The sequence below is a fragment of the Protopterus annectens genome, chromosome 1.part0 (genome assembly GCF_019279795.1).
Source record: "Protopterus annectens isolate FY-2018-M chromosome 1.part0, PAN1.0, whole genome shotgun sequence".
NCBI classification, from domain to species: domain Eukaryota; kingdom Metazoa; phylum Chordata; order Ceratodontiformes; family Protopteridae; genus Protopterus; species Protopterus annectens.
In genome coordinates this window covers 1,049,469,158-1,049,484,533 of record NC_056725.1, presented here as the reverse complement: position 1 = coordinate 1,049,484,533, position 15,376 = coordinate 1,049,469,158, and the positions used below count along the sequence as shown (strand labels likewise).

The following is a 15,376-nucleotide window of genomic DNA, read 5'->3' as shown; positions in this document are numbered from 1 at the left end:
TAGTTAACATTATGCCTCAGTTTGGCAGCAAGTGGTAAAGAAAATCCTAATGTTCACAGTAAGAGTTTTATAAGTAAAGGGACGCGTCAGGCAAAAGTATGCAGTTTGAAAACAATTATCTTTACAACAAATACCATTATAACAAAACCTTTTCTTTTGCTGCGTATCAAAACAATGCTGCTATTTTTGATACTGATATAAGAACAGGAATATTGTAGAAGGACATGCCTGACCTTACCTTTACATACAGTTGCTGAAACTCATCCAAGTTAAGCCTACCGCTAGGACAGTCTTTTAAAAAGCCCTTGTACCACTGTTTCAGTTCATGTTCATTGAACTCTGTGCTCTTGACTAGGTCCTCCATCACCTCAGGGGCCAGCTTGCTGTTTTGTTTCCCCATGGTTCCTGAAGAAAAAAAACATAATCACATGTCAAGTCACATGATTCTCATTAGCATGAACCAGTTTAGGTAACAACTTAACTTGTGTAAATCAGGTCAAAATGGTACAAAGAGAGGTATAATGAATGAAAGTTAATAATCTTACTTCCACAAGTAAGAATGAACTGGTTACTCTTAAACATTTTGCACAGTTTAAATAAATATACATGAAGTTATCTTTTGTAAAGGTCTGAAACTGGATGGTGAGAAGGTTCTGGGAGCTTGTTTTGTACCAGTACCACCTATTGCAGGGAATATTTATAACTAACATCAGCTTACAACAGCTGGGGGTGTTACAGCATTGTGCTGCTGTATCTTAAAAAAAGATACTGACCAATGTCTTTGCTTTCTGCCTTCTCTCCATGTCAAAGTTAAAACTGATGGAAGTGGAGTACTTATGTAAAGAAGAGCTTTAAATGAGTCGCTTTATTTCTGCTAAACGTATTACAGTGCAATTCTGGTAAAAAAGTCACAAGAAGAAAGTAAATGAATGATAATGGTTACAACAATGCTAACAAGATGTATGGTAAGTTGCATGTGCAGGTAAAAGAGAATTAGCCAAGATCTCTAAGTACACGACAATATCCCTGGATGCATTTTAAATAGCATGAAGCATGATTTAGTCACACTCCTAACAACACTGTTCAATCTCAGCCTCCATAGAGGTTTTGTACCAAGTGAATGGAGAATAGCTACAGTCATTCCCCTGTGTAAGACAGGACTTTTCACAGACCTGGGCAATTACAGACCCATATGTCTGACCACTCTCATATGTAAAACCATGGAAAGACTTATCATTAAACTTATCAATCGGCACATAGGGAGCCCCCCCCACCCCCAAACACTGGGCCCATCTCAGTTTGGATTTGTCAAGGGCAGGTCATGCTTACTCAACCTTGTGTATTTTTTTTTGAAAAGGTCACCAATGCAGAGGATGACGGCAAAATGATACACACTGTATACCTCAACCTGGCCAAAGCTTTTGACACAATTCCTCACTCAGGCATAAAATCTAAATAAACTGGGAATATATCTCTATGTCACCTGCTGGGCTGCCAACTTGCTCTTAGATAGGATGCCGATAATCAAAGAGACTGGTCACCAGTAGCTCACCCAGAGTTCTGTACTGGAACCTCTGCTGTTTGTCATGTACTTTTCAAAAGTAAAAGCCAATGCCAAAGGGCTCTGGCTGACTAAGTTTGCAGATGACTGTTAATTAGGAGCAGTCATCGAATCCCCAAATGACTTAGTCATCCTGCAGTAAGGTTTATCTCAAACAATAACTAGTGTCAAAATCATGGTCTGAAACTAAATGCCAAAAAATGTATTATCGTGTCCTTTGGGAATTCATCTACCCAGGGGGACTACCACAGTGACAATATGCCCCTAAGAGTTGACCCAGTTGTTTAGGATTTGGGAACCTATGTGGATAGAGACCAAACCTCTGACCAATAAGTGTCTATTGTTGTATGACTGTGCAGCTTATAAACAAAGGGATTGTGTCTCAATCTAGGGATGTCATTAGCTTTCTTTATTCAGCCTTCATTAGGCCAGCCATTGAATATAATGCCCCCTTTCGCAAGTATCTGTCCAGGCACATGCAACAACTCGAATGCCCACATAGATACCTTACTAAAAGGATATAAGGCCTAAACAACATGTCTTTCATGGACTGACTTAAAGCCCTGTTACTCCACTCAGTATCCTAGAGACTGCTAAGAGGTGACTGTGTCTTGCATACAAGGCATTCTCCGATCCATTACTTATGGATTCATTGCACATCATCAAGTCAAATGGCATCAGAAATATTCATTCTGGAGTTACAAACCTTCTGCAACATCAACAGAATAGTTTGGAGGGACAGATATAGTTCAAAAAGATACCACTGCTGTGGAAGAGACTCCACATCTACATAAAACAAAGTTCATCCTTGTCCATTTTCAAGTGCAATTTGGATTTATGGATAAGAAACAGAAAATTTACCTCAGGACTCTGTCCCCTCTACTATTATTGGAGAGAGGCAGCTCCTAAATGCTTTATCCCATGCAAGGGTTCCCACAACTTATCTATGGTATGATCCCAGTTATTTTCATTTGGGGTAATGTATAATTATTGACCATGGGATGGGTGTGGCTAATCTATAACCAAATGGAATTCGTTATTTTGATCACAAAAAGGGAAACTGGCTGGGCTTAAAATGGCCTGCAAGGGCAGCTAGCCTAGTGCATACCAATGAACCTATATAAATATATGGATTACCTGAAGGTTCTGAAAGGGATAAATGGCTTGGTCTTCAGGGAATTACTGTTAAGACAAAGTCTACAATAAGAGATTAAACAATAAAATAGAGGTATCCATAAAGAAATATTACCATTTCAATTCTTTATTCAGTTCCTGCCAAAATATATCAGTTTCTCAAACTTCTAGGTTCATCACCTATATGCATGTCCAGTGATCCATTCCACTGATGAAGAGTACTCCCAGAAACAGCCACAGACAGCAGCCATTCAGGATGGGACAGTACAAGTGGGAAGAAAGAATGTGTGTGTTCCAGTCATAAAACAGGGCAATAAGCAAGACACTTTGGTATTCCCAAAAGCTACTGGCTACTAGAACCGCAAGGATAGACAAGCAGATGGAAGAAAAAAGCAGACAAGTGAGTCAATTTTTTTAAACTATTTTAACAATTTTTTTCATTTTCAATTCCAGGCAAATAATCCTGGAGGCCATGGTGGGTTGCAGTGTTGTGGGAGCAGCAATTGTTTTTTTATTGTTTTGAAGCCAATGGAGAGTGTCTGAAATGTAATGGGAGGAGGTGGGCAAACAATTCAATTGGTGTATAATTGTGAATTTACAAATGCATAAGGGTGTATTTTATTAAGTTGCTAAGATCATAGATCTGTGTGTTTCCATATACCTTCTTACAACAGTTTACCCATCAGAAGAAGACTATCTTCAGCATCTTTACAAATCTTTAGGTTAAAAACATGAAGCAGGCTACAAAAGGAGGGGATCTTGGCATTACACCGTGTGGTCATCACCAAGGAAAGATATACTAGCCATTTGCCTATGGTGAGACACTTGTTAAGGTAATATAGGACAAGCTTATTGTTTTCACCTTAATGACAACGAGGTTCATTACCCGACATCACAATCAGAAACATGATATGATTCTGAGAGTTCTGAAGGTGGCTAAATATGCTTCATTCCTAGGTTGGTTAAGATAATTTCCTTATATAAAAGTGCACAAACGTAATTATCCATATGAAGCTGGTCTTTGGGAAAGAACATTTGTTGTAAGTGAATCAAAAGATGAAAGGGTTGACTGAAAAAAACAGGGGGAGCTGAATAACAGGCATCTTTCTGGGCATCTTTATATTGAACAAGCTCCCCTCCACTGCCCCCCCAACCACACATATATAAGAGGTAGTTTAGGACACATTCAAACTTTACTGTACTCTCAAGGAAAGCTTTTCTTTAACTCTAATGTATAATTTCTTATTATTTTAGGCAAATTACATAGTCATAATACCTCTTTTAGTGGAAACAAAAACAGCTGCTGATTGACACAGTGTAAAAAAAATAAAAGCTTTAGTTTTCATACTTTATACAGTCCGTCTTGGAATACATTAATTGTTAAGTGAGCATTCTGGGATGGTTAATTGATTTATCTAGTTTACCTCCATATACATTACACAGTAGTTTCTATACAAGTGTATTGTCAATATTTGGACTATTTTTGCATTGTCAAAAACTTAGCAAAAATAAGAAATAAAAAGTATCTTAAAAATAATAATGGTGTACATTGAAGATGCTGGCAGTATGAGGCAGATCTGATCTCATTTACCAGTTTAGGAAAATATGAAGTGATTGTTATTCATTGCAAACAGATGTAGAAGTAGGTACAATTACATATTTTGTTCTCCTGACCAAAAATATCTCTGCAGATGATGCCTGCAGCCCTGAAGTTAAAAGATGCCTGCTTCTTGGTAGGACAGGTATGACAAATCTGGATAGCACTGAGCAGAGACATCACATGGTCAACAAAGGTTCATATACAGCTATTCTACAAATATGGCTATGCTCTAGAAAATCTATGCTTTTTGAACTGCAGTATGAAGGATTTTTTTTAATAATTCCACAGACTGTGGGAACATCAAATCAGGTAAAATCAAAGGAAATAAATCCAGACTGTTCAGTGGAAGCATACCTCTCAACTGTACAGATTTTCGCAGAATGTCCAGATTTTTGTGCCATATTTTTGGTGTGTTTCTCATAAAATTAGGGTTTTCTGGCAAATCACTGGCAAATCATTGAGGGTTGAAGTCAGAACATAATGACAGACAGTTGAGTTTCAGACTTCATACATTTGATAAAATTCATGCTAATGTAAAACCTGTTATTGTATCCACTTTCTAAGTTTGTAAGAGCAATATTTAAAAAGTGTCCCTATTTTTGGGTCTTTGTCCCACCAATATTCATGGCTTTGTCCAGAGTTTTGCTCTAAGAGGTTGAGAGGTATGAATGAAAACAGGAATCTTTTGATTTCTTTTGATTACACGATCACAGAATCAGTATATATAATTAGTGGGAGGTGCTGCATACAATAGGTTTTCATTATCCTGAGTTTTCAGTATTTTGAGTTTCCTGAACATATGCTAAAGCACTTTAATATGTACACTTTGACCTTCTCTGCAACTGGATCTACTTTGGCTTCTTCTCTGATATCCTCATTTCTGCTTCTGTCACACACTATGCATCCTACCACCTGTCTCAGCCACTTTATCTCCACCATGTCTACCTTCCTCACCTGCTTTGCCTTCACTGACCTGGTATCTGTATTATACAGTAGTATTGGTCCAACTACTGTTTTGTCCACCTTTGTTTTCAGCTGTTTTGGTATTCTTTTGTCATACACTGCCCCTGACACTCTGGGCCATTTTGCTGCAGCATCTCTGATTCTGGATTTGACCTCCTCTTTCAGATTTTCCTTCTCCTCAACCACCCCTCCCTAATACTCACATTTGCTATCCTGGTCCATTATTTTTACTTCTTTCGCAGTTTTCAGCTTCCTCTGATTTACTCAGTTTCTTCCCATGTGCCTTCAGTTTTGCATTCCATTCTGCTATCATTTGCTGAAGTTCTTGCTCAGAGTCCACATGTAATGCCAGGGTGGCACTCTTCTCAAAGGCTAATCTAGCACTAATGTGCATATGCTGCAAATAACTGAAAAAGGGATAGTGAAAGCTGTTTAGTATAACCCCACAGGATTTACATACCAAGGGGCATGCACTGTATTAAGCAATGCTGAGCATTATCTTTAAATACGTTAGTCAAATGTTGCCTATTACTACCACTCCTTTTACATTATCTCATAGGTTCATAGGTTTATACTAGGCTAATGACCACCATGGTCTTTATAAGCCTAGCCATGCAACCCAACCCAATTTTGTCCATGACTACCTTGGATGCCTATGTTAATAAGGCGGTAGCTAAGGGTTTTTAGGGGGGGATATGTTAGTTGGGGATTAATTTACTTACTGTCAACCTCTGTCCATTAGAGCCATGGGGACCAGATCAGGGGTGAATTTGCAATTTCCCATCCAGTGATGAAGGTTTTGTTTGAATATGGTCAGGGATGAACTCTGCTTCATGTCTATAGGGAGCTTGTTCCATTATTCGGAGGTCTTTTGCGACACATATTGGACTCTCCAGCAACGTTCTATTTATCTTACAAGCAAAGTGCAGGTCATGGATCTAGTGCTTCTGGGGAGTTGTTTGTTTTGTGGATGTGCAAGAGGTCCATCTGAGCTGGATATAAGGATGCCTTATATTCTAAGCGTAGATCACCTCTCAGTAACCTGCAGGAGACTGAGTACAGAGATAGGGCCTTAAGGTGATCTGTATAAGACAGGATATTCATATCCTGAATTCTTCTGATGAGGAATTTTTGAGGGCATTCCAACTGTTGCGTGTGCCTGGTTAGGTATATTACAAAGAGGGCTGAGGTGAATGTTACTTTAACTTCCTTGGATCCGTACGCCATACCCTTGCTTATGAATTGGGCGACATAGAATGATTTTCTTACTATCATGGTTATGAGTTGCCGAAGGTCAGATTATTGTGTACATATGTTCTTAGATTCTTAACTATTGGGTCAACTCTTAAGGGTGTTTTATTGATGGAGTAATTAGCTTGGGTGGATGATTTCTCAAAGGGCACTATAGTACATTTCTTTATGTTGAGTTTTAATCCATGGATTTGGCACCAGTCATTTGTTTGTGTTAGACCCTCTTGCAGGATGCCAGTGTCATGGGGGGAATCTGTGATAGCTCCCACTTTACAGTCATCTGTGAACTTGGTGATCCAGAGGCCTTTGACATTATCCTTGACTTCTGAGAAGTAGATATCAAACAGGGTCACTGCGGTACTCCACTGAGGTGGTCTCACAGATACAGACTTCTTGGGTTCTGTCTGTGAGCCAGCCAGCAATCTGATGAGTTATATAGGGATTTATCCCAAGTTCTGAGAGTTTGTCAATAATGCCTGAGTAGGGTATTGTATCAAATGTCTTGGCCACGCCAAGGTAGACATCATGCACCATTTCCCCTCATCCATAGCCATGCTGACCTTCTCAAAGAAGTCTACTAGGTTGAATAGGAAAGACCTTCCCTTAAAAAAGCCTAACTGAGATGGGTCCAGTGTCTGTAGGTTGCCATTGTCCTTGTTGATCATTTACATGACAATTCATTCCATGGCTTTGCATATTAGAGTTCTCAGACTGATTGTTCTGTAGTTTCTGCAGTCAGTTGATGGTCCAACTGTTTTGGCTCAAGAGCCACTTGCCATAAAGTTCAGGCACCACTAACCATACTTGGCAAGGTTTGGGGGGCACATTACCATGTCCAACATGTATTTGGTCATTCAAATCAATTTCGTGTGGGACATACCATGGGCCAGATAAAATGCCTCAGTGAGCCAGACTGTGGCCCAAGTGCCACCTGTTGGACATTCTTGTTCTAGGTCATGTTTTAGGCTATTTAGGAGGCAATCAGAGATATTGTCAGGGCCCAGAGAAGCATTGTTTTTGGCCTTAGTGAGTGCCACCAAGAACTGTTCTCTGTTGATGGCTGGGAGGGAAAAGCTAGAAGGGATTTCACAGGGGTAGGTGGGGGCAGTGTGGGGTGAAATTAGCGCTAAATTTATTAGCCAGAAGATTCGGTATGTCACCCTGGTCAGTGAAGGTTGCACCAGTTACAACTAGCTTTGCACACTACTGAGTGTTACCTTTAAGGTTCCTGACATGTGATAGCTGAATTCTACAGGGCCTTGAGTTCATCCTTAGTCTGAGAGGCTAACCTGACTTCATAACTGGTACTGTTGGACTTTATTAAACTTCTTAGTTTCTTGAATACTTGAATCAGAGAACTCTTGTCTCTATGAAAGTTGCTGTTTCTGACTTTGGCCATGACTTATTTTCTTTTGTTATAACCTCTGTTAAGGTAAGGATGCAATTTGTTTCATAAATAACTAAATACAGCTATATATATACAAAAATAATCAAACAAATGAAACAGAGAATGCATAAAAAATGAGTTTCTTTGTGAAAGAACAAGTGTAGGATATGCTAGTGAAGGGTGCTATGGAGAGAGCTCAGAAATAGTAATACCAAGGTGAGAAAAGTATCTGTCAATGCACACAAGTGAAAACAGGGGATAGGCAAGGTCATAGCACTGGATCCAGTAGATCTGAGAGACATGAAATAAAATTAAGCAGACATGAATCAAAGAAAGGCATTGAGGTTCCACATAAAGGGGTCTGTACAGGCTCTCTGTTGTAATCTTGGCACCCACAGCATTGTGGCTGGATGCTCTGGTGGTGTACAGGGGTAAAGCCCTGACTACAGCCCAGGCAACCTGGGTTTGATTAACAGCTTGGGCAGCTGATGGACTGGTAGGGAGGGATGGGTGTAGCCATTCTGGGGCGGGTGAGCAGTCCTGTGGGCATCTATGGTGATGATCCATGGTGGAGACTGGCAATGGCACACAGTGGTCATGCCTAAAGAGGGGAATAGGGTGGAGATATAGCTGAGCTAATGTGGAGCTAGAGCAATATGCTGCATATCTCCACTGCATGCCCACCAGAGCTGGATCCAGCACTAGGTGACTTAGACAATCATCTAGGGCCCCATGGCTATGGGGGCCCACTTTGGCCAGGAGACTTCAACATAACAACAACAAAAAAATGCTTCTTAACACAGAGCTATTGGTGTCCTCTCCTTTAAGGAGGACCATGCATGTATCGCACGCACATATGCCAATGAGGATGTCAACCCATTCCACACTCCTGCACAGAATTTAAACTAACCATTCCATTTACAGAGAAGGTAAGTGTGTGTGTCATTGTGTGTATGTGTGCATGTGTATATAATTTATAGTACTGGTTCTGATGTTTCTGTATGAGAGAGAAAGTGTGTGTATGCATATGTGTGCATATGTGTATGTGCGCATGTAATTTAAACTAGCCATTCTGTTCATATGTGATATAGTGTGCATTGCTATATGAAATAGAAGGTGTGTTTGAGTATTGCTGTGCAAGAAAGTAGATGTGTGTATGTGTATGTTGCTGTGCGAGAAGAGAGAGAGAGGGTAGGTCTGTGTGAGAGAGTAGGTGTGTGTATTTGTGTGTTGCTGTGTGAAAGCAGAAAGTAGGTAGGTCTATGTGAGAGAGTGGGTGTGTGTATCTGTGTGCTGCTGTGTGAGAGCAGAGTGAAGGTAGGTTTGTTTGTTTGTGTGTGTGTGTGTGTGTGTGTGTGTGTGTGCATGTGTGTGAGAGAGACAGAGAGAGCAGAGAGAAGGTAGGTGTGTGTGAGAGACAGCAGAGGGAATGTAGGGTGTGTGTGTGTGTGTGTGTGTGTGTGTGTGTGTGTGTGTGTGTGTGTGTGTGTGTGTATGTGAGAGAGGGCAGACAGAGAAGGTATGGGTGTGTGTGTGTGTGTGTGTGTGTGTGTGTGTCTGTGTGTGTGTGTATGTGTGAGCAGAGAGAAGGTAGATATGCGTGTATGTATGTTTGAGAGCAGAGAGAAGGTCAGGGATGTGTGTGTGTGTGTGTGTGTGTGTGTGTGTGTGTGTGTGTGTGTGTGTGTGTGTGTGTGTGTGTGTGTGTGTGTTTAACATACGTCTGAACTGTCCAGATTTTGCTTCATATGTTGGTCTGTTTCTCATAAAATTTGTGTTTATATACCAATGTTGTATATAAGTTTCAGACTTCATATCCTTCAGAAAATGCACACTAATACAAATCCTGTTACTCTAGCAACTTTCTAAATTAAAAAGAGAAATATTTAAACATCTATTCTTAGTTTTGGGCCACTTTATACCCATTATTTGAGGAATTCTCCTGATTTCTTCTATTAGGAGTTTGAGAGGTATGCATAACTCTCATCTGTCCAAATTTTTGCAGACTGTCCAGATTTCTGCCTCATATTTTTGGCATATTTCTCATAAAGTTTGTGGTTTTATGGCAAATCACCAAGGACTGAAATAACTAAATAATATCATAGATTTTTAGTTTCTGACTTCATTTCCTTCAGAAAATGTAACTAAGACAAATGCTGTTATTCTAGCAACTGGCCTAAACTACTTGGGGTTAGCATCTTTTCAGACGCATAAAGAAGATTTTTTTTATGGAAATGTGATGTTTTAAAGGACAGACCATACAGAAAACTAGTGCTAAGGAATGAACTTCAGTTTTTTTGCCAAAATAAAAGCTTACTCTTGTAGAATTTGAGTTGGTTTTTGTTACTTTGTATAATATTAAGGTGTTTCATTATGGAAAATAAGTCTTTTATGTAACCATTAGTGGAAACAGAAAATATTTTTTCTCTTAAAATCTCAGAGCATTTGTCAATTTTCATGTTTTGTTTTTCTTTGCAAGTACACTTCCCAAAAATATGGACTGTCCTGCATAAAAAGGGAAAGGTGGTAACCCTATCAACCTCAGTTAGTGCCATGGTTTGGAAACTGGATGATGCTTGTAATTTTTCTTAGGCATGGAAAGACATCACTTGAAAATGATGTTTTGATATGTGTTTTATTTGGAGTTCACAGAAAGTATCACAAACCTTGATATATGTGGGGCAAACACCATATGAGCTGGTCTTTTCATAAATGGACATTTTACTAAACCCTTTATTAATTTATATAAAGGAATTATTTTGAACTTTAAAGTCAGTGTCAAGGCAAAATAATGACTGAACAGAGATGTTGGAATCATGGAATCATGTCGCAATCATGAGGAGAAACACTAGTGGCCGGTGCACTGAAGTGAGACAAAACTATGTTTCTGCCATTAATTTTATGTCAGCTATCAGTCCATCATTGACTGTCAGTAATGTAAGATGATGCAGTACTGACCAGACACATACTTTGTTTACCTCTTTGCAGAAAATTCTTGGGTAAGGCTTTTTGATAATTTTTTTTTCTGAAAGGATGCTTTTTCTTCCTTTCCAAGTGAGGAATAATGGAGTCCTGAGAGCTTAACGCTAAATTCAGATACTGCAATAACCATAACTGGGGGGGGGGGGGGGGGTGGGTCATTAACTATCCTGGTTTCATCCAGTTAGTACTTTTCCTTCACTGGAAGGATAAATTCTAATAAAATACAGCAAAGTGATATTGCTCTCATCCTGATCAGTACTGGCAATCACTCATTATTGGCTAATTCAAACCACAGACCTCATTCCCGCTCTAATTTTAATAGTCCACAAGTAATAGCATTATGCGATTGTCTGTCTTCCTTAGCAGAGAAGGTGGACCAAAGCAGACAATGGTCTACTGAGTTTAAGTACAGGTTTGCCATTATAGGGAACCTCCAAACACTGGATCCATCTCAGTTTCAATTTGTCAATGGCAGATCATGCTTACTCAACCAGGTTGACAATTTTGAAATGGTTACCAAAGCAATGAATGAATATAAACTGGTACATACCACATACCTCAAACTGACCAAAGCTTCTGACAGAGTCCCCCACTTAGGCATAGTTGAAAAGCTAAATAAATGGGGAATAAGCATCTACATCTCCTACTGAATTGCCTACTGGCTCACAGATAGGAAACAGGAGATCAAAATAGGGGACACTACTTCCGTAAAGAGACCAATCAGCAGTTGAGTCCCCTAGGTTTCAGTGTTAGGACCTCTCCTGTTTGTCATCTGCTTCTCTAAAGTAAAAGCTAGTAGTAAATGGCTCTGTCTGACTAAGTTTGCAGATGACTGCAAGGTAGGAGCAGTCATTGAATCTCCAAAAGACTAGCCATCCTGCAGGAAGGTTTGTCCCAAACAAATAACTTTTCTAAAATAATGGACTGAAATTAAATGCCAAAAATGGCATTATCATATCCTTTGGGAAGTCATCTACCCCAGAAAGCTACTACGTTGACAATACCTACTTAAGACTGGTTTAGTATTTGTGAACTTATGTGGATAGTGATCTAATTTTCCACCAACATGTGTCCACTGTCTTAAGAAAGTCCTTCTACATTGTGCAGTTTATAAACTAAGGGATTGTGTCTAGCTCTAGAGATGTCATTGTCCCTCTTTACTCAGCCCTCATTAGGTTGATTATTCTGTACTGTGGCTCCTTTGGCCTGTATCCGTCCAGAAACTTGCAACAACTGGAATGCCTATATTGATACTTTACTAAAAGGCTACAAGGCCTAAACAACATGTCCTACATGGACTGCCTAAAGCCCTTTCAGTATACTCTACATCCTACATTCTGCTATGAGGTGACTTGTCTTTGGTGTGCAAGGCATCCTCTGATGCAACACTGATGGACCTACTGCACATCAGTAAATTAAATGACAACAGAAATACTTGGTCCAGGATACAAACTTCTGCAACATCAACAGAATTGTTTGCAGAGACATGTATATGTCGCAGAGGATGCCACTGCTCTGTGACCAACTCCCCATCCAGGTAAAACAAAGCTCATCCCTGTTGATATTCAAGTGCAACTTGGATCTAAGGATGGGTAACAGAAAATTTAGCCCAGGACTGCTCCTTGTACTACTAATTGACAGGGGCAGCTCCTATATGCTTTACTGCATGCATGAGTCCCATCAAGTTATCTATGGCATGGTATGGTATGATCCCAGTTATTCTCACTTGGGGCAATATACAATTATTGACCAAGGGATGGGTAAGACCAATCTAACTCCAAAGGTAATAGATGAATTCAAGTACCAAAATGGAAATTTGCTAGGTTTAAAATGACCCACAAGGGCAGATAGCTTAGAACTTACCTATGAACCTATTTACTGTACACACTATTGTAGATCTGTTTTTTCCTTTGTTATCTTTTGCCTTTTGTTAAGTTTCACTTCACTGCTGCCTGGGTCATGTCTGAAAAGACTTGAATGGCCATCTTACCTATCTGGTTATCAAACAGAAATAAATAAGGGCAATCCACTGATGTAGTTGAGAATCTTGAAGGTTGGCTAGTATAAAACCAGTCCTGTAGACTATAACTTCCCCTTTAGTGGATTTAGACTAGTTGAACTAGTGACAAGTTGGAAGCTATGTTCTGCCATGTGGACAAGGAAAGAAAGTTGGTATAAGACTCCCAGTAAAAGTTAAAATCCTCAAGTAGTAAAGAATTTCTGAAGATAAGTTTACGCAATATATATATATATATATATATATATATATATATAAGCTCTTCAATAACAGAATTTTGGGGTGGCGGAGTGGCTATTTTAGAGTAGACCAGCTCTTAATTTGAGACCATTCTTTAGCAACTCTCTCAGACCACCCAGCTGGGATGCTGGTCAGACAGACTGGAGGAGGATACAATCAATGTGCATGAGATGTGTTTGCTAATGAGCACATACACTTCTTCAGTTATTTGATGTTCTCGTCTCTGAGATAGATGTGGCTTATAAAAACACTTGATAGAGCATGGCATTGATTATGCCTGCTAGTTTTAGCAAGGCTTTCATAACCAAAACAGTCGCAGAATTATTTGCATTTATTTATTCATGTCTTTGTATTTGTTAACTGGGATAGAGCACTGATCTCTTTGGACCTTTTTCAGACTCGGCCTGTGAATGCTGTCTGGTTAACTGACTTGCTCAAAGTCACGCAGTTAGTCAATGGTGGCTAAGAGAATCAAACTATGGACTGCTGGACCACACAAAACTCATTAACAGCGCCTTAACTATCTATGCGAAATGCCAGACAGTTGCGTGAAGCCATCCTTCAAGTCTGCATATATTTTTAGAGCCAATGTTCAGACAGCTCATTTTAGGGTTTCTTACAAATAGTGAATTGCTAAGCAAGCAGTATATGGGTACAGGATTTAAAAACTACAAGAACGAAGTGGTGTTGAGACACATGAGTAAATTGTCCTTGGATAATATGATATGATGTCATATAGTAGATGGGACATGGACAGCCAAATCTGGAAACTCACAAGTTATATCCTAGGTTTTAATTATAAAATGCAAAAATCCTAGGGGCAGGCGAAAGTGAGGTGAAAAGAGCAGGGAGATACTCCTCCCCCTTCCAACGTGGTGAAATGGTAAGTGCAGGGAGATACTCCTCCCCCTGCCAACGTGGTGAAATGGTAAGTGCAGGGAGATACTCCTCCCCCTGCCAACATGGTGAAATGGTAAGTGCAGGGAGATACTCCTCCCCCTGCCAACGTGGTGAAATGGTAAGTGCAGGGAGATACTCCTCCCCCTGCCAACGTGGTGAAATGGTAAGTGCAGGGAGATACTCCTCCCCCTGCCAACGTGGTGAAATGGTAAGTGCAGGGAGATACTCCTCCCCCTGCCAACATGGTGAAATGGTAAGTGCAGGGAGATACTCCTCCCCCTGCCAACGTGGTGAAATGGTAAGTGCAGGGAGATACCCCTCCCCCTGCCAACATGGTGAAATGGTAAGTGCAGGGAGATACTCCTCCCCCTGCCAACGTGGTGAAATGGTAAGTGCAGGGAGATACTCCTCCCCCTGCCAACGTGGTGAAATGGTAAGTGCAGGGAGATACCCTCCCCCTGCCAACGTGGTGAAATGGTAAGTGCAGGGAGATACCCCTCCCCCTGCCAACATGGTGAAATGGTAAGTGCAGGGAGATACCCCTCCCCCTGCCAACGTGGTGAAATGGTAAGTGCAGGGAGATACTCCTCCCCCTGCCAACGTGGTGAAATGGTAAGTGCAGGGAGATACCCCTCCCCCCTGCCAACATGGTGAAATGGTAAGTGCAGGGAGATACTCCTCCCCCTGCCAACGTGGTGAAATGGTAAGTGCAGGGAGATACCCCTCCCCCTGCCAAAGTCCAAGAGCAGCTCAGTAGTAAGTGAGCTACGAATGAATGGAAGACTAAGTTACACACTGGGTAAGTGGTACTTTAGGGCCTGTACACAGACAGGCAGATAATATAGCAGTAAATGTTTTGGGTGAAAGGGGTAAGAAGAAAAAATATGAACTATGTTGGGCAATCATTACAATTAATCCACATCAAGCAAAAAAAAAATAAGCAAAAAAGACTACTATATAGATGCCTGAAAAATAGAGATAGCAAATCCCCTTTGAATATGGCATAAAGAAGCAAACCAAATAGAACTTCTGTGTTGATAAGTATAAAATCTGATAAACAACAGTATATCCTCTTATTCACAGGATTCCATGTACAGCAACATTCAAAAATTGCACAACAGCATTTAGCACACAGCGAGATGAACTTTCCTAAATACAGTCTCCATTTTCCCGTTAACACAGCTTTGGCAGCAAAGCACTGCAACAGCATAAGGTTAGTTAGTATTTGAAGTGGTACATTACTTCCAATGTTCCAAATGTCTGACATTAAACTGAGCATCGTATTGGGATAGGTATAGATGATGCCAAATAAACTTTTGATGTGCCAGGGGTAAGAATTTA

The 15,376-nt window shown here is 40.2% G+C and overlaps 1 protein-coding gene across 1 annotated transcript in view; it reads right to left on the bottom strand.

Annotated features, from left to right (window-relative positions):
- The window catches only part of VSNL1 (visinin like 1), a 900,977-nt gene that overhangs the window by 512,459 nt on the left and 373,142 nt on the right, over positions 1-15,376 (bottom strand). Inside the window, exon 2 of the mRNA XM_044064864.1 lies at positions 239-405. Coding sequence (XP_043920799.1) covers positions 239-400 — 162 coding nt within the window. The 5' untranslated portion in view covers positions 401-405. The remainder of the gene's footprint in view (positions 1-238; positions 406-15,376) is intronic.